General features: G+C 35.0%; 1 protein-coding gene across 5 annotated transcripts in view; it reads right to left on the bottom strand.

The window, feature by feature from the left end:
- The window catches only part of SPATA17 (spermatogenesis associated 17), a 197,907-nt gene that overhangs the window by 40,347 nt on the left and 136,945 nt on the right, over nucleotides 1-20,615 (bottom strand). For 4 of the 5 annotated variants that reach the window (XM_042976891.1, XM_042976890.1, XM_007072820.3 and 1 more), the window contains one exon: nucleotides 19,494-19,629. In XM_042976891.1, the coding sequence (XP_042832825.1) occupies nucleotides 19,494-19,629 (136 nt within the window). Of the gene's footprint in view, nucleotides 1-19,493; nucleotides 19,630-20,615 lie in introns of those variants that run through there. The other variant, XR_006214212.1, reaches the window with a different exon arrangement.

Here is a 20,615-nt window from a genome sequence, read left to right as displayed (position 1 = left end):
AAAATAATATTACTCACGCCTCTAATATATAGATAATTAGCTGGCCACAGTACCACAGTGAGTTATCGGTAAATCTGTGATTAATTTAGCCACAATGATGTTTTTTGATCTTTTCATCAAGTTGCTTCTTCCTAAAATCTCAGGAAACACGTTCAAAACCAAGATATCTAGATTTAGCTGCTCTAAACAGTCATGCGAAAAGCATATTGAAACTGATCTCAGTTGAGTCTACCAAGCCATTTGCTATTCAAAAGATATTATAGAGATTATTGCTGTTTGGGTATTGAAGTCTGAGGAAGGTTTTACTTCCACAAATTTACATCTCTACTATTTATCCGTGATTTAATTTATGAACAGTGGAGGATATACCCAAAGTAACTCTTATAGTTCATACATAATATTCAAAGTTGTGTTGAATCATTCATCTTAATATTGTTATACACAGAGAGAATCTTGAGATATAGATTATAAAACAGCACAGATTTTAAACAACTTCTTCAGGAGTGACGATTTCACAATTAAAAAAACGAAGTAAATGCAGCTGGAGTACTTCTGTCTTTTGAGAAAGTACTTCATAGAATGTGGCTTTTTGTCATAAAAGGTAGATTGATTCGAAAGGCACCAGGGTGGTTCAGTCAGTTGAGCATCTGACTCTTGATTTCAGCTCAGGTCATGATTCCAGGGATGTGGGATTGAGCCCCGCGTCAGGCTCCACTCTCCTTGAGATTTTCTCCCCTCCCCTCCCTTCTCCTCCCCTCTGCCCTCTTCCATGCTCATGCTCTCACTCTCTAAAATGTTTTGTTTTGTTTTGTTTTGTTTTGTTTTGTTTTTAAGAAAGCTTAAAAAAGTGGGCTGACCTGAAAAGGCTGGAAATTAACCAAACTATGATTTGCCCCATCTAAAGACCCTTGTCTGGAAACATCTCATATTGCAAATGGAAAAAGGCACATACCATAGGGGAGAAATCACAACTCATAAGAAATAAATGTTGAAGTTGAGTTGTGACTTAGAACAAAAGAATAATATAGAAGAAATACTCCATTTTCTCCCAAATAGTTGATAATTTCTAACAAATAATAGGGTAAATGACAGAGCCAACATTTTCCTCCAGTATTTGAGAGCAACCAACTTACTAATTTGGTCTGGTATGTTCCTAATAACATAATGACAGAAAAAAAAATCCTATTTTGTGAGCCCCTTTTGGAAACTACAGACTATCTTTCTGTCTTCAAAATGATTAATAGTTATATTGTTGAGTATAACTTCAACTGGAAGGAAATTCTTCAAACTTCATGACCAGGTGTATTATCTGCAATCTTTGGAAAAACATCTGGTTTTGTTGTTTGATGAAAAAAAAAAGTTCCACACGCCATCCTGATCATCTCTTTCTGCATCAGCACGAATTACTGTCAAACAGGCTACCCCAAATCCTGAATACAGGCATGCATACTCCTGTAGTCAACTTTAAGTCAGAGCCTTTTTATGTCCAGAGAATTTTTAGGAGAAGAAGAGGGCAGAATATGAAATGAGAAGTCTTGAAGATAAGGATTCAACTTTAAGTGTAAGTTTAAAAATACCTGGAAGAAATAGGAAGTCATGGTCAGAACAATATGATACGGAGTTCATTCATGGATTGGATTACTTAGGTAATTTTATGCACTATAAATGCACTTTAATGCACTATAGCCATATTATACATGGTGCTGTAAAGTCACGAATCCTTTTGAGAAAGCTTTTACTCTGGAAAATGAGATTAGAGGAAGATAATTATGCCAACTCTCTAATATTCTGGAGGAAACGCTTTTGGAAGCTGAAATGGAAAATGACAATTTGTTTATTTCTGTGTAGACAGAAATCTCTGAACACCAGGAACATCACAAATCTCTGTTCCAATTCACTTCTGCTGCGGTGTCCCTAAAACGGATACATGGATTCACAACTTTCAGCTGTCACAGACTCGATAGTAATGCAGACTCCAAAACACATAACCTCAAAGGCTTAAGGACTAAAGAAATGAAATGACATGAATTCAATCTAGAGATTTCTTGGAAAACTTTTATATTCCTTTACTCCAACCTTTGCTCTCCGGCAAAGCAAGTTATCGGAGTTCTGATTCTGCTTGCCACTGCATACCTAGGTAAGTTATTCGTTTAGCCTGTGTTGTCATTAGAACAAAAAAATGAAATCAAAATAATGTGAAAGAGAAGGGTACTGCCACATTAGAAGTCTACCCCAACATTTCAGGTTTTATTCAGAGTGAAAACATGGTAGTGTTTTCATTGAAATTTATTTTTACACAATTTCATTTCTTTACTTGTAAAATTTGGATTCGTAAAATTTGGATTCATGTCTACATTTTTATAAAATAGACATTTGAGAGTAAAAATTGTAAGCAAATATTAAAAAATATATATTGTTTTATTTGTTTCGTGAAGGAAATTAGTATCCGATAAAATTAAATTGATGGCATACAAATTTTTTGTGCTTTTGTCATTTGCACTTTAATTTTGGACAGAGGTCCAAAGCTCCAATTATATATCTAAAGAGCAAGATGTCAAAAAAGGTATCAAACTATTAAGTCTTAACATTATTTCTGAAGAAAATAGCAGTCTCCTGATTTAAACTGAAAATCCACTTTGCCTGTCTTTAAGTCAAACTTCCCACATAAAATAAGTAGAAGAAACAAGATAGGTAAAACTATTTCCTACAAAGGGAAATATGGTTAAGCCGAAGAAAGCTAGTGACTTGACTTATATTAGTGATCTAGGGAGTCTACATAAGCGGACAGCTCTTGTGTACTAAAGTCCAAATCCACAACCAGGCAACACACACTTGTCATGGAGGTATAATTGACAATTGTAATGTATAATTGTTATACATTAATATAAAGTATAATGAACAATTATACTTCCATAGAGAAAATAATCATAGTATGGAATTTCACATTTATATGTAAGTTTCAATATGAAAAACCTGGTTCTTTAGTCACTTCCCCTTTCCACCCCACCCGGTGATGCCTTTCCTTATATATGGGTGTGTGTTCGTAGTTGTGCAGAAAGGGATTTGTGAGCTTCATGGGGCAAAGACAAACTCCGAGTATATGTTGAAGACATATCTCAGGCAACATGTTCTAGAGGTAACAAACTTTTTGACCATAACATTTATAAACAAAACCAAGAAGACGTACAAAGGGCCAACATACACACGAAAAGATGCTCAATGTCACTCATCATCAGGGAAATGCAAGTCAAAATCACAATGAGATATCACCTTACACCTGTCAGAATAGCTACAGTCAAAAAGATATGAAATAGCAAGTCTCGGTGAGGATGTGGAGAAAAAGGAACCCTCATGAACTGTTGGTGGGAATGCAAATTGGTGCAGCTACTGTGGAAAACAGAATGGAGATTCCTCAAAAAATCAAAAATAGAATTACCATATGATCCAGTGACTCCACTATTGGGTATTTACCCAAAGAAAACAAAACACTCCTTTGAAAAGGCACAGACTCCTATGTTTATTGCAGCATTATTTACAGTAGTCAAGATATGGAAGCAACCCAGTGTCTATTCAGATACATACACACTGGAATATTCCTCCGCCATAAAAAAGAAAAAGAGATCTTGCCATTTTCAACAACATGGATGGACCTAGAGAGTATAATGCTAAGTGAAGTAAGTCAGACAGAGAAAGGCAAATACCATATGATTTCATACGTGGAATTTAAGAAACAAAACAAATGAACAAAGGAAAAAAAGGAGACAAACCAAAAAGAGACTCTTAAATACAGAGAAGAAACTGCTGGTTGCCAGAGGGAAGGTGAGTGAAATAGATAAAGGGGAATCAATAGTAAAGTTATCCTGATGAGCACTGAGTAATGTATAGAATTGTTGAATTATTATATTGTACAACTGAAACTAATAAAGCACTGTATATTGGTAATGCTTCAATAAAAAAATCAACTAAAAAAAACAGAACTAAGTACATTGTTATCCCCTATGAGGTCATGATATGTATACATATATTTTTCTTTTTTTAAAAAAAACCTAATAACATTTGAAAAACTACCTTTCTTTGCTTTGGAATAGTAGACTTTACTGAGACTGTACTATAAATCATATTGTACTCTATAGCAGAAAGAAGCTTTCCTAAATGTGGACTTTATTTTTATGTTACCATATTATGAAAAATCATCCTTCAAGCTACTATTGATTGTTTTAATACTACTAAGCCATAACATTATACTAACATAGTAGCTATATTCTGAGATAAGTTACTTCATAGAATACCAAACACTTAACATGTGATAACTGAAAATCCCCAATTCTGACAAATTCATGCAACCTGAGATCCTTTTTTATTGTAAGCATTTATGTCTATTATAGATCAGTAAGATGAGGGTTAGAAAGTTAAAGCAGGGAAGTTTTATCAATAATGTTTTGGGGTAAAAAAGAAAAAGTATATATGTTACCTGTGAACAATATATCTAATATATTCTATTATCTTTTTTCTGGTATATTTTTAGGATTTTCACTGTACCTTGATATTTAGGTAATGCTACCCACAAATATGAAAGCTACTTTAAAAACAAAATATACATTTTACATATAGTACTTTAGCTCCTCAATTAATGCTATTAGGATTAGAAAGTATATTAATACTTGCAAATTAGATTGTTTCCACCCTCTGGACATTATTTATGTATATTAAATGTCAAATCTAAAATGACAGATGATTTCTGACTTCAATTAGAAAAAAAATATGCATGTCTCAAAAATCACATCAAAATAATGTAAGCAACCTTTAGATTCAAACAGTATGGTTTCAAATTCCATTTATTTCTCTTCAAAATATTATTTTGAAGAAAATGCTTCAGTCTTTTTTTAATGGCGTATAGGCTTTAGCAATATAAATGAACTTCTACTGAATATGTTCACAAATAAAATGGAAGTTTCTTAAAATAATACAAGCATGACATAAAAGTGAAGGAAAAAAGCATATGGTAAATGCTATTTGCTCTTCATTATTGCTATAAGAAACGTCATCCTGATACATGGCATCAAAAAATCTGGACTCGATGTTTCTAGCTCAGTCTTCTAATGACAAATAATTAGATGGGTTAACAAAAGCATACTTTGAAAAAATACATAATAATAATTCTGAATAAATGCACAGAAATGATATTTTATTTATCATGAAAAAATGTAATTTTGGACTAGGATGTAGTTTTTACATTAAGGTTTAATTTTTAAAATACTATACTTGCCAGTCATGCATAACTTCACTTGGCAGAGGGGGTATAGTTAGGAAAAACTTTCCTAAGGAAGTAGAGATTTGGCGTAAGTGACTGTGTGGGTAGACTGGATTCAGAAGAAACCGGGGGTCAGGGAGTACATGAAATGTTCTGTACTGGGCGTAGGTGTGAGCTGTCTCTGGGATAAGCAAAGACAACAGTTGAAGGAGTAAAATAGCAACTTTTTCCTCTCATGTTTCTTACAGGCAAGTTCCATGACTACATGAAGAAGGTAGGGAAGGCAAGACATTTATAGTCCAACAAACGACAATGCATTGCTAGTTAGACAGCATAGTAAGTACGATCTAATTTTCTCTTTGAAATCCACTTATTCTTCAAAGCCTTAGATCATCATCAAGGGACCACATTTTCCAACTGAGGAATTATAGAGGAAGAAATTTAGGTTTTTTTAAATATTCCAATTGTGAGCAAAACCTTTGCGAATAGCTCTTGGAATAGATTTAATAAGAAAGTAAGGTCAACATTTGTATCTTGCCAGTCAACAGTGTGAAGTATTTTCACTACTTTTGTTGTATCTTAATAGTATTTAATCGATACCCTTAGAGTTCGTTGCTGCCCAGACCAGCAAGTCTCACTTTTTAGTCATCTGATATTTCATATTGGTTAAACTCTGAGCATGCTAGCAGATTTAAATTTTTTGCTAAGAGCTGATAACCTTATAATAGCCACCTAAAAAAGCGCTTGTAGTTTAATCCGGAGTTAATGACATTATTTCAAAATGCCACTAGTATAATCAAAGTTACTAACTGTAGAATTCTCACTATCAGTTGGGTAGTATGGTGTCCAGTATTTTTTTTAGGATGGATATGAATATTCAGATAAATAACTCTGTGCCCAACATCTTTGGGAGAAAATATATTGCACTTAGGCATGGTTTGGAAAATATTCAGTTAAGCATATTAAAAGAAATTGCATTCACAATAATTTTCACAATGGAACAGTTTCCTTAAATGAATTCTCAAGCAGGACGCCCATCTCCAGACAGATGAGTGAAGTGCTGAACTTGTCTGCAGGTTATATAAAGTGATATGAAACAATAAGGTAACAAAAGAAGTGTTTGACTTGTCCTTTATTTTTATGGTCTGTGTCACTGCTGGTTTCCTGTTCTTTTTTGTAAGAGTTAAAAACAGTATTAAGCACCAACTTGGAAATTTACCAAAAACGATTTTTAAAGCACTGCTTTTTATATTCTGATATAAAAATCAACTGAGAGATACAAAAGGATAGGAAATGTTATCTATGAGTTAAAATTCAGCTTGATAGAAAGCTTTCACATATTGTTATAAGTAACATGTTAGATGTCTGATATATTTAAAATTCAATATTTAACTTTTGTAATATTAAAACATGAAATATATATGGTATGGAAAATAAATTTAATAGTAATACAGGGCAAATTAATCTTTTAATGATCTAGGACTCAGTCAATTTATTAATGTTATTTTATTGTTACTGTCTAAATAGCTTTTTTAATGTTAACACATGAAAATGGGGCTAATGATGGAGAAATTTTAAATGATAGATACAGAGAGCATTAGAGATTTAGGATATCATTTCAACATTAGTGATCAAAATATACTAATAGAATAATAGAATGGGAAAAGAAACCAAAAGGGTCATAAATATAATAATAACTAAACTGTATGGTGTTTACCATGTTGGGTATTCTAAGTCACTTATACGGTTCCTAATTCTGTCATCATGACAACACTGTGAGTAAGGGAAAATATTTTCCCTTTCCACAGATGAAAAAACTGAGATACAGAGAATTTTTTAAATTTGCTCAAAATTATACACCAAAGTAGCAATTTGAAATGAGAGACTCTGACTCCAAAACATAATCCAATAGGACTGGTATCATAAGAAGTACAAGAAGAGGAAGAGAATAAACTGCATTTCTTTCTCTCTTTCTCAATCCCTCTCCCTGTCCCCTTCCCCCCCTCCCCTCCCACCACTCCTCCTTCTCCCCTCCCCCTCCCTCTCAGCCTCCCCCTCTCCCCCTCCTTCTCCCCCTCCCCTACCCTCCCCCTCTATGATCCTCCTCCCCCTCTCCCTCCCCTTCCCCTTTATGCTCCCCCTCCCCCTCTCCCCCTTCTCCTCCCCCCTCCTCCTTCTTCTCCCTCTCCCCCTCTCCTTCCTTCCCTCTTTCTGCTTCTCCCCCTCCCCCTCCCCCTTCCCTCTCTCTCAGCCTCTCCCTCTCCCCCTCCCCTTCCTTACGCCTCTATGCTTCTCCCCCTCCCCCTCTCCCCCTCCTCCTCCCTCTCCCTCTCCACCTTCTTCTCCCTCTCCCCCTCCCCTTCCCTCCCCCTCTGTGCTTCTCCCCTTCTTCCTCCCCCTCCTCCTCTATGCATGCCCAGAGAAGAGGCCCTGTGGGAACACAGCAGTGAGAAGGCAGCTGTCTATAAGCCAGATTCCTCGCCAGAAGCCACCCCTGCCAGCACCTTGATCTTGGTTCTTCCAGCCTGTGAGAAAGTAAATGTCTGATGTTTAAGCCACCCAGTCTGTGGTGTTTTATGGTAACCTGAATAAACTAATTCAATAACAAAAACACATGTGAACAACAAACAAATGACTATATAACAAGAGAAAGTTGGAAAATAAATGAGAGAAGAACTCATGCACAATAACAATCAAATAACAAACAAATACTTAGGAATAAACCTAGTAACAATGTGAAGACTCTATGTGGAAAAAAAGCTATAATTTTTATTGACAGAGTGCGCTCTTCGAGAAGAAAGCAAAACTGCATTAAAATCAAGATAATGTTCATTAAAACTGTAACGTTACACTTAGCTGATTGGCAAAACATTTCAATTTTTTTTAACGTTTATTCATTTTTTGATAGAGACAGACAGAGTCTGAGTGGGGGAGGGGCAAAGAGAGAGGGAGACACAGAATCTGAAGCAGCCTCCAGGCTCTGAACTGACAGCACAGAGCCCAAAGCGGGGCTTGAACTCACGGACCGCAAGATCATGACTTGAGCTGAAGTCGGCCGCTCAACTGAGTGAGCCACGAGGGTGCCCCTGATTGGCAAAACATTTTCAAGTTAACAATAATACATGTTGTCAGGAATACTAGATATCCCTTTATTACCCTAAATCTGTAGAACCTTTTGAAACATAAGTTCTTATGAACAAATTTAAAGATGTACATATCCTACAAACAGTAATACCTTTCATACAGGAGCCAGGAGATATGTAAGAGAGCAGCTGTAATACTCATAGCGGCATGGATTCCTAGAGCAAAAAAGCTGTAACAAGCCCATATTCATCGCCAGTAAAATGGATAAATTGTGGCAAACTGATGTATGAAATACTTTACATCAGTGAAAAAGAATGAAATGTAGCTATATAGCAAGTTGTTAAAAAAAACACGTGGTATAATTTACACACCTATAAAAAGACGTATATGTAAAGTGCCTAATCATGCAAAACTAGCTGTTTAGGCATATAAATATATGTAATAAAAGATAGATCAAAGCGAAGAAATTATTAAAAATTTAGGATAGCAGATACCTCTAGTTAGGAACCGAAAGCACAGAATCACGAAGAGGGACACGTAAGACTCCAAATAATAGGAGTATTTTTTTCTGTAAGTCAGGTGGAGAGTGCCATTATTATTATAAATAATATTCTGGTGTCTGTATCTGCTTGACACGTAATTGAGGTAACATTTTAAGAACATACAATATATAAAACTGTAAGTGTGGTGCATACAATAGAAACGCTAATATAAAATGATAGAAAGTCTAGGAGCACCTGGGTGGCTCAGTTGCTTAAGCGTCTGACTCTTGATTTCAGCTCAAGTCATGATCTTACCATCCTGAGTCCCAACCCAGAGCTGGGCTCCCAGCTGGGCCTGGAGCCTGCTTCAGACTTTCTAAACCTCTCCCCCTCCGCCCCTCCCCTGCTCTTTCAGTCTCTAAAAAAGAAAAAAAAAATCTACAAAAATCCCAAAGTAAATAAAATAGTAACTAAATGAAGAGAATAATAAAAATAATAGCATTGCTAACCATAAGAAACAATATAATAAATAGTATTAAGGGAACTTCGTAGCTATTTGTAAAAATGTAAAACTGAATCATCATCACATAAGAATAAATTTCAAATCAATTGATACTATATTAAGGTAACAAATTATTTAATATTTAGAAAAACTTTACAAGGGTATCTTAGGTAAGAGCCATTCCCCTCTAAAATAACCTCATAGAATTAATAGACAATTTAAATTAATAGACAATTTGTTACCTAGCAAAAATTATCCCAACATTTGAGATAGAGAAATGTCAGTACTTTAATTTCTGGCAATACAGCAAACTAGAAGTTCGGGAGGTTTGTTTCACTTAAAATTTCTGGATAAAAGATTTTAAGATCTTTAAAAAAATTTTTTTAACGTTTATTTATTTTTGAGAAAGAGAGAGAGTGTCAGCAGGAGAGGGGCAGAGAGAGAGGGAGAGACACAGAATCCCAAGCAGGCCCCCGGCTCTGAGCTGTCAGCACAGAGCCCGACATGGGGCTCCAACTCACAAACCATGAGATCATGACCTGAGTCAAAGTTGGATGCTTAACCGACTGAGCCACCAAGATGCCCCAAGATTTTAAGATCTTTTTAATATACAGATGACCTGGAAAAAAACATAAGGGATTCTCTGTAAGAAAGAATTGACAAGAAAGTGCACATCTCGTGAGGGCCACAGTCAGTATTTGTCTCGAGGTATGTATTTATTTACAGACTCTTAGAGTTTGGGTGTAACATGGTACACGATCAAGCAACTGACAACTGGGCGACAGCAGAGTGTGAGAGTTACACTGGAGAACTCTGTATAAATGCAGCACTCCTGAAAAATGACATTCTCTGAAGATGAACGAGAAAAGGAAAATGACCCTAGGAGGGAGACCTTGCCAGATGTCCCTGTCTCATTCTTGGCTGTCGGTTGAGTGGAGAGACAGAGGGAAAAAAAGAAGTCTTTCCTGCGAGTTCCTAACAATGAACTTGTCCTCATATAGGTTTGGATGTCAAACCAAAGTTCAGTTCACAGAGGTCCCAGGTGGGCAGTACCACGAAGCTCTTGGTAGAAACAAACAGAAACCATTTCTGAAGAAATGTACCTTAAACCAGGCATCAAAAAATTCCCATACATAATGTTCCAAGGAACAAAAACTCATAATCCAAAAATTAAGACAATAGAAAACGTTAAATGAAAACCATTTTAAATAACAAAAAGAAGGCTGTTGATGAAAAAATCCATCATGACTCAGAGTTGACTGAACATCAAACTTTGGAATTATATAATGAAAACAACCTTTGGGCTAATTGCTGGCAGCCACAAAAGTTATTTATTTATTTATTTAGAGGAGGAGCAGAGAGAGAGAGAGAGAGAGAGAGAGAATCTTAAGCAGGTTCTGCATTGTCAGCACATAGCCAAATGTGGGGCTTGATCTTATGAATGGTGAGATCATGATCTGAGCCAAAATCAAGATTAGGGAGCTTAACCAATGGAGCCACCCATGCGCTCCAATTATTATTATTTTTTTTATTTTTTTACATTTATTTATCTTTGAGAGACAGAGAGAGATAGAGCATGAGTGGGGGGGGGGGAGCAGAGAGAGAAGGAGACACAGAATCTGAAGCAGCCTCCAGGCTTTGAACAAGCTGTCTAGCACAGAGCCCAACGCGGGGCTCGAACCCACGAGCTGTGATATCATGACCTGAGCCAAAGTCATGAGCTTAACCATCTGAGCCACCTAAGCACCCCACCAAAAATAATTTTTTAAGAGAATTAAAAGAATAAAAAATGAACAGGGCAATATCAAAATTGACCAGACTCACTTGAAAAAGAAAAAAAAAAGTAGAGTGTATATAAATAAAAAAAAAAAAATTGAGACTAGAAATCCCATGGATTTAACACCGGAGTACACACAACTGAAGACAGACATACAAAATAGTTTTAATAAAAGTATACAACAATCAACATGAAGAGACAAGGCAAAGAAAATCATGAAATAAAGGTTACAATACATCACATATATAGAAAACATATCAAATCAGAATTCCAGAAAATTTAAAGAGGAGGAAGAAATACTAAACTTTGAAGATGATATAGTGGCTGAGATTTTTCCAATTTGGTAAAAGATATTATAAATTAAGGAATCCAAAGAATTCCAAGCAGGATAAATAAGAAAAAAACCTACCTCGAAAGTAAGTGTTCATGTATATAATTAAAAAAAAAATAATAGAGAAAAAACAAGCTAATGAAAAGAAACATGGGCAAAAGATGTAGACATGTAACTTATAGAGCAAGTGACTAATAATCTGAAAAGATTTTTAGGATAAATTTTTATCAAAGTAATGTAAAATTTTAAAGATGCCATTTTCATTTGTAAAATTAATGATGATAAACGATATTCAGAATTGATGAGATGCAGGGAAATGGAAGCTCACATAAATTTCTAGGTGGACATGCAAATGAGATTACTCTTTCTGTCAGACATTTGGGAAGATGAATCAAAAGCCTTAAAAACATGCATACTCTTTTTTAACCCAAGGTTTCTAAACAGCGGCATGACTGACATTTTAGGGAAATAGTTCTTTGTTGTGGGGGGCTGTCTTGTGCATTATAGTAAATTTAGGAGTGCAGAGCCTCAAGGTGGGTGGCACTAGAAGCCCGTAGCACCCCCTCGCACCCCCTTGCGCCCAGTGTCACAGCCACAAATGTGTGTATACGTTGCCCAAACTGCAAAATCGCCTGTGGGAGAGAATGGCGGCTTTAAACACATTTGTAGGCAAAGGCTGAGCTGCAGGAGTGCTGCCCTCAGCACTGCTTCCGAATATGAACATTCAAAAAGATTAATTTAAGAGACAAATTAATATGAAATCACAGGAATTGGTTAAATCATAATATAGACACAGCACAGTAAAATTTATTCATGCTAACTTCTTCCACCTTTTAAAAAGGATACTTCACTATGTATTTCCCTATAGCCATTGCCCTATAAACCTCTCTTCTCCCTTTCACAGCCAAACTTATTCAAATAATTATCTACGTTTGATCTCTCCCTTACCCCACCCGCCAACCCCATTTTTTTAGTCCTTCTCAAGCTTCTACAGTCCGGCTTAGTTCCTCATATGGTCATTGAATCAGCTCTTGCTAAGTAACCAATGACTTTCATTTCTCTAAATCTACGGAGCTTTTTTTAAGCTTCACTTTCTTCAACTTCATAGCATCACTGGCCATGGTTCATCACTCTTACTGCATTATCTTTCCTTGACTTCTTTGATAAGCATATTCTTTTGGTTTTCTTCACGTTTACCTCCTTTACTGCTCGTCTCACTCCAAATGGCCATTAAACGTCAGCATTCCTCAAAACTTCTAGCCGCCCTCTCATTACTCTGTGGTTTTACTTTAGGCTATTTCGCTCATTTTCATGATTTCAAGGATTATTTATGAACCGAATTTACTAAATTTTATTTATGAACCAGATCTACTCAATTTTGTGACTCTGGTCAAAGCTGTTGTTTGAAGCAACGGACATGTATATTCAGGTATTTATTTAACATTTCTACTTGGATGAGTCAAAGTCATCTCAAACCCAAACGTGTGCAACATTGAACTCAAGATTCCTTCCCTACAGTTGCCCCGCAAACTCTGATCCTTTTCTTTTCCCAATCTCAGTGAGTAGTATCACTAAAAATTCAGTTTGTCCCTTGCAGAAACTTAGGAGTAATCAGAAAACTTTGTTTTTTCTTCCTTTATCATATCCAATTCATTTTCAATTTTAACATTATGTGTATTCCTGACACTTCTAAAATTAATTCACATCTCTACAAATTTACTGTCACTCTTGTAGAATAAACTATACATTTTCTTCAGGGCAGTTTGACAATATATAACAAAAGCCTTAATAATGTGCTAGACTCTTATCAAAAAGACAAGGGATAATAATAAGTGTTGGTGAGGACATAGAGAAAAGGGGACCCTTATGTACTGTTCATGGCAACATGAATTGGTACAGCCCTTATGGAAAACATTATGGAAAACATTATGAAGTTCCTCAAAAAATCAAAAATAGAACTACTGTATCACTCAGCAATCCCACTTCTGGATATATAACCAAAGGAAATGAAATCACTTCTCAAAGAGGTAAATGCACTTTCATGTTCACTACAGGCAACTCACAATAGTCAAGACATGGAAACAACCTATGTGTGCACTGATGAATGAATGGTTAAAGAAAATGTGACATGATACACACACACACACACACACACACACACACACACACACACACACAAGCATATCATTCAGCAATAAAAAAGGAAATTCTGCTATTGGAGACAACATGGATGAACCCTGAGGGCATTATACTAAGTGAAATAAGTCAGAGAAAGACAAATACTATATAATTTCACTTACATGTGAAATCTACACTAGTTTAACTCCTAGAAACAGAGTAGATTGGTGACTACCAGGGACTGGGGATGGAGAAAATGAAGCAATATTGGTTAAAGGGAGCAAGTTTCAGTGTTAAGATGAATAAGTTCTAGAGAACTAATGTTGCTAAGAGAGTATGTCTTAGATGTTCTCACCACACACAAATATCCCTTTGACTTCTCCATGCCAAACCTGCAGACATAGCCAGAATGACACTTGAGTAAGTATCGTTCATGCTAATTCTCATGTTCATATAATAGTGCCAACACTTCCATAATGCCTAAGATCAAAATCAGCCTCTTTCTAAGACATCAACAATATTCACTCGTTACATTTGCAGTCATTTTGGTGCTCCAAATTCTGGTAAACCTCCTTTCTTGCCAAGTCAGATAAAGACATCATCAGGAGCACAGAAAGAAATTAAAGCTGTGATCCTATACCTAGGGATTAGGGCAAAAGTCTAGAAGCCTAAAATTTTCGCTGATACATTAACCTAATTTCCAACAACAACAAGATAAATAGAGGCATTTGAGGTTTTATTTGTTTAAATTAAGGTTAAGAGATTAACTGCAGAGAAGTGCAGATAACATATTCCAAGATCTTTGTCATTGAAGAATTCCTCAATTAGTAAGTACGCAAAGAAGACTAGCATATGTTGGCTTTTTGGAGACAAACTTAAAGAAGAACTTCTAATAAAGTTCAAGAATCACATTGGGACCAAAAATTGTCAAAAGAAAAATTTTACAGGCGAGCTATAAAACCTCTCACTGTCAAACAAAGATTCTGTCCTATACCATGCAGTACAGCTGCACATGTAGGGCAAACAGCTTACCTGGGGTAACGTAAATCTTACAGATCGCAGAAGGAAATGTTTGCCAGAGTCTCTTTAGAGCTGTACAGTTATTAATAATCTGACGGAAAGATCTCTCAATCCCAGACTCTACTGCAGTTACAAAATAAAAGTTTTTTTTAATAGCTTACTATGCTTTATGAAAATGTGTTCTATTATGATTGTTCGTCACTCAAATGTAACATTTTGGACTTAAATGCAAATTAAGCCCTTAGGTTAATAATCATAGACTAATACGGTCAGATCTTAGCTACTGAAAATCTTGGATATATCACTGCACCCATTACTTTCATTCACAAGTTAAAATTCAAATCAGAAATCCTTTGTAAAAGCATAACTGAAAATTACTACACAATACAATAAATCTATCAGAAACAAGGCAGTGATTAAAAAGCATAGATAGTGTAAATACACATATTTTAAGATTATTCTATAGGTTAAATATTATTTTAATAAATAATATTTGCCTCTGTCCTGTTTTCTAAAATACATAAAAATGAGTATAATAAATATATACATATGCAAATACATCTATAGATCTATAATAAAAATTATTTAAACTCCTATTTTTCCTGAAGCCTACTGACCTCAAGAAGACTAATATGAGCGTAACCACAGGAAAAAAAAAAATTGAAGAATTTTGGTCCCTGGTGCATTGTGAGAGAGAAAGAGAGAGAGAGAGAGAGAGAGAGAGAAAACACTTAAACTGAATACTTGATTATTGAAGGCCAACCTCATAAGCAAAATGTTTTCCCTCAATTACACCTAATTATTTAACTGTTTACATTTACTAATGAAACGAAACAAAACAAACAACTGTAAGGGGCTGTTTTTCAGCAAGTAAGTAATCATCAATCAACATGTACAGAAAGATTCTTAAAATTATATGAAGCTGGTCTGTTGAAATAGAATGGCATATTTTATCCCAATCAATGCATAAAAGTAAAATTATCCATAACTGAGGCATGTTTCTCTGCTGTACAGTTCAGCTGTAATGATTCCCACACACTGCACTTGCACATCAATTATGATAATCATAATCACGGTCGTTAAGCTGAATGTTCATTATTATCAGGATGCTGGTGACAGCAGATTCAATCACCGGGTGCAATGGGCAAGCAGTCACAGTCCCACCCAAGTTTCTGCAGACAGCGATGTGCCACATTAAATCTATGATGTGTTCCACATCCCACTCCATTCCAAAAGCTGTAGACGGTAAAGGTCAACTTTATGTTCTGTGCAATATGCTTAGGTTCTCTAAATTAATTCTTCGGAGTACTAGATATTTTTATGCTTTGTAGCTTATGAAATCCTGTTTAGGACGAAAATGTATGTGAAAATAACAAAAAAGGGCTGCCCTGCTGTTGTAATTCACCTACAATAAGGCATAGGAAGAAAGGCTCTATGAACATGAGCCGTCTTAAAAGTCTCTTCCTGAACTCTGCAAACATGGGAAAACATGAAATCGTTCCATTAAAATCAATTGCCTAAAATGCATATGAGAACTCATTCCAATTTAGATAAAGGCCTTAGACTATTACTTCTGCTTCAGTAAATATGAACATATGTGAATGTTTGGACAACCAAAAGAATGTTTCTAGTATACTGTATTTTTGTATTGTCCAACTCTTTTAGATCTAACCAAATAGATTAAATTAATAGTGACTGACTGGAATATACTCCTTATTGAACTTCACTTTTATTTTAAAGACTGATATCAGCATGACAAAGGATTTATAAATACAAATTATTTACCTGAACTTCAAAAGTTTGACCATTTAAGACACAGGCCTACCAATCTAACAACTTAAGTTGGAGCATTTTATGAATAGATTAAAGAAATATGCGTAAGTGATATGATATGTTTTATTATATTTTTTTCTTATAGATTTCCATGCTTTTAAGAAAAATAATATATATGTTAGTTTTCATTATTGATTTTCATACTATGAAGAAAAAACTGTACTATTTGCTCTCCATGTGTTGACTCTGTGATGTCCTTGTATAGTGTTATTTGTACCAACAGCATTAAACGTAAAACAAAAATACTAAACAATATTTTATATTTAATTGAGTTAATGTGAATGTGATTAGAGAAACAGTATCTAATTAACATTTGATTTTCTCTCAACTGATACCTTTCAACATCGTGTAACAAATCATTTGAAAATTATAACCTCCATGCCTACAGAAGATACAAGAGAAAGGGATGATCTTAAAACATGATGGAAAATGTGGAGAAACAGGAACCACCTATATTTAATTGAGCTGTTTCTTGGCTGAAATCAATTTACTGCTTTCAACTAAATGTCATGTACATTTAAATGTTTGTAAACAGTCTGTCTTCCCGCAGAAGAAGCACAAACCAGGTCAGCTTTCCTTCTTCAATATTTGGAGCTTAATAACTCTAGCTTCCCTAAAACTATCCTTACTCCACTAATAATGAATAAATTGTTAACTACAACCTCAGTAATCAAGAAACAAAGTTTTATAAAAATAAAGAAAAAGAAGCCTACCTTTAGTAGTTTACTGGACCCAATTCTCACCCAAATCACTTAATATCAAGTCAAAATATAAATTATGTCTAATAGTTGTAAGATTTAACATATAAACAACAAAATGTCTCCCCCTATATTGTGCGGATTACATCAGCCACACAGAAGAATGATTTGTTTATTTAATATGGTTATTTGAAGAGGTTAGAAAGTAGTAAGAAATAAGGAAGGAATGGAGAGAAGAAGGAATTTCAATTTGTTTTTAGTATTTTTTTACATGGTTTTATGTAGGATTAAGTGGATTCATGATTTAATAAGATTTTAAAAATCCCTACACGTTTCCATCTTAATTTTGGGGGCCTACAAGAACAATTATTTGTCATTAACTTTTAAAGTATGTATACTTTCTAAAAGTATGCAGAGGCACACAATGATTCCTCAAAAGAACAAAATAAACTATTTTCACTTTAGCGAGGAACCAAAAGTCTCTGTATGTCCATGAAGTTGCTTACTTCAGTACGACAAATGCATATTCTTTTTTTTAACGTTTTATTTATTTATTTATTTTGAGAGAAAGCGTGTGTCTGCGCGTGAGAGAAAGCCAGCGCGGGGGAGGGGCAGAGAGAGACAGAGGGAAAGAGAGAATCTTAAGCAGGCTCCATGCTTAGCCTTGAGCCTGACCAGGGGCTCAATCCCACCATTGTGAGATCACAACCTAAGTCGATATCAAGAGTCAGACATTTAACCCACTGAGCCACCCAGGCACCCCAGATAAATGCATATTCTTGGAATGTCAGAATGTATGAGGTGAATCTCATATAAAACCAAAAAGAACCGTATTATTTTAGGAAAGAAACATTTGCACAAGAATCTTTCTTACTGTAAAGTAGCTTAATGTCCTAAGGTAAGTCATTTATGTTTTAAAGAAATGAACACTTCCTTGAATTAAATAAAATGGTGAGAGGGCATAAAAGCAAAAGATGTTTATGTCAAATAGAAATACGATGTAGATCATATTATGCACATTCAAAATATGAAATTAAATAGTTTGAAAATTATATTTAGCTTATATTCTAAATGGTTGCATATTAGGTAAAAGCAAATGCCTAGAATACATCATCACCAAATATTTAGGTTTGCCAATCAAGGAGTTAGGAAGAACTACTCACTGTACACATTCCTTATGCTGTGGAATTATTATTTAGTATTTTAGAGATCATTTTTTAAGAAAGATGACTTAGTAGGTGAAAAGAAAAAGGCACTTTCTAAAGAATCCACAGCATTCCCCAGTAACTTACCCTTGGTAATCCCATGGTTACAATATCCTAAAAAAAGACTTTTTCTTAGAGTTTAGTAAAATAAAGAAAGATCTCATTTTTCTTAAGGGTCTAACATGTTTCTTCCTCTTGAGTAATGAGGATATGTCTATAACTTGTGTGTTCCTCTTCATCTTCGCCATCTATAAGCTGAAATTCCTGCTGCCACTGCAGTGATGTTCCCTTTATTTTGTGAGCATAGACAACTGTTCTCATTTAAGATCACTTTCTCTTATTTTTATTTCTAAAATACAACCTTTGCTGTATTTGCCTTTTAGTATGGTGCCTTAAATCCTTTTGGAAGGAGGCCGTGTGTAAATGAATAAATCCTCATTGACAGACTATTAATAGAACCAGTATGTCTAATATACTATATAGACCTCAGTGGCTTTAACCCTTTTCCAAAAAGTCACTTACAACTTCACTTTACCTGTGTAATTATTTTTGTAATTAAGTTACAGTTTCTGTTAGATAATATGACAAACACACAGTAACAACTTTCATTGGCCTCATATTATACAAGAAATCTTGGTGTTTTTCCTATTTAGAAATTTTTATGTAAATGCTAACAAATATAACTCTGGAGTCATTTAATATTTATTTGCCTCTTCTTTTCTATATCATATTATATATTCCTATCTATCTATCTATCCATCTATCTATCATCTATCTATCTATCTATCTATCCATCCATCCATCTATCTATGTATCCATCTATCTATCATCTACTTCTCCATCTATCCACATACACACAGAGGTTGAGAGAAAACAACCAAGCGCTGATCTCCGTGCCTGAGAAGTGGACTCTACTCTGTAATCGCAGATTCAAACTTTGACCCTGACTGGCTTTGGCAAACCCATGATGCATGTCAGAGATCATAAGGTGGCTGACATATAACACTAAAAAACAAAAATACAAACCTTTCACTGCCACAAGTCGGCAGTGTCATGTATACATAAAATAGCTATAAATAATTTTATAACCAGGAAAGTGTTAGCTGCAATGAGAATATTTATATTTGTTGCAATTGGTGCATATTTTTGGCCTTTCCAAAGGAACATCATTTTTAAATGTTCACCAACTTACCTTGTCACAGATCCATTTCTTAGGATTTTCATCTCTAAAATGTTGACTTCCGTAAGAATTGGGACCATACTTGCTTGATGAATGCATTAATGGGATGTACTTTTTATTTTTATGGTAGGAAGAAAATGGCAAAAACCTGAAAGAATATTTAAGTGATATTGTTAATTTTATATCTACAGATATTTGATTTAAAAAATTAGAATTTAATTTTTTTTTTAACGTTTATTTATTTTTGAGACAGAGAGAGACAGAGCATGAACGGGGGAGGGGCAGAGAGAGAGGGAGACACAGAATTGGAAGCAGGCTCCAGGCTCTGAGCCATCAGCCCAGAGCCCGACGCGGGGCTCGAACTCATGGAGGGCGAGATCGTGACCTGAGCTGAAGTCGGCCGCTTAACCGACTGAGCCACCCAGGCGCCCCTAAAAAATTAGAATTTAGAGAAGTACTAACGCATAGTGAAAGTAAAACATGGCTTGGAATCAGAATACCTGGATTCCACTTCAACCTCTGCCACTATCTCTGTTACTAACTTTTATGAATCTTCATGTCTCATTCAGCAAATGGAGATACCAAAACTTTTCTCACAGAATTTTTTATAAGTTTCAAATATTTTGGAAATATAGAAAAATTTTAATAAACTTATTAATGATGCCAAGTAACTTACTTAAAATTTATTGTGTGAACAAAAACTTTCTTAATTTAAAAGTGGTATCCAAAAATGAAAAGGATGCCCAGTATAAAAAATTCTCATTGAAATGGGTTGTCTTCAAATATACTTTCCTTTTTTTATTGAGGTATAATTGACAAGCAAGGTTATATCAGTTTCAGATGTATAGTATAATTCAATATTTGTATATATTGTGAAATGATCATCACAGGTCTAGTTAATATCTGTCACCATACACAGTTACAGAATTTTTTTTCTTGTGATGAGAATTTTTTAAGATTCATTCTCTTAGCAACTTTCAAATATGCCATACAGTATTATAAATGATAGCATCATGCTGTACATTACATCCCAATAACTTACTTATTTTATAACTGGAATTTTGCACCCTTTTGACTCTCTCCACTCATTTCATCCACCTGCCGTCTGCCCCCTGTCTCTGGCAACCACCAATC

This window comes from Panthera tigris, chromosome F3 (assembly GCF_018350195.1).
Source record: "Panthera tigris isolate Pti1 chromosome F3, P.tigris_Pti1_mat1.1, whole genome shotgun sequence".
Lineage (NCBI taxonomy): Eukaryota > Metazoa > Chordata > Mammalia > Carnivora > Felidae > Panthera > Panthera tigris.
The sequence above is the reverse complement of the archived record's forward strand: the minus strand, read 5'-3'. Positions and strand labels throughout refer to the sequence as shown.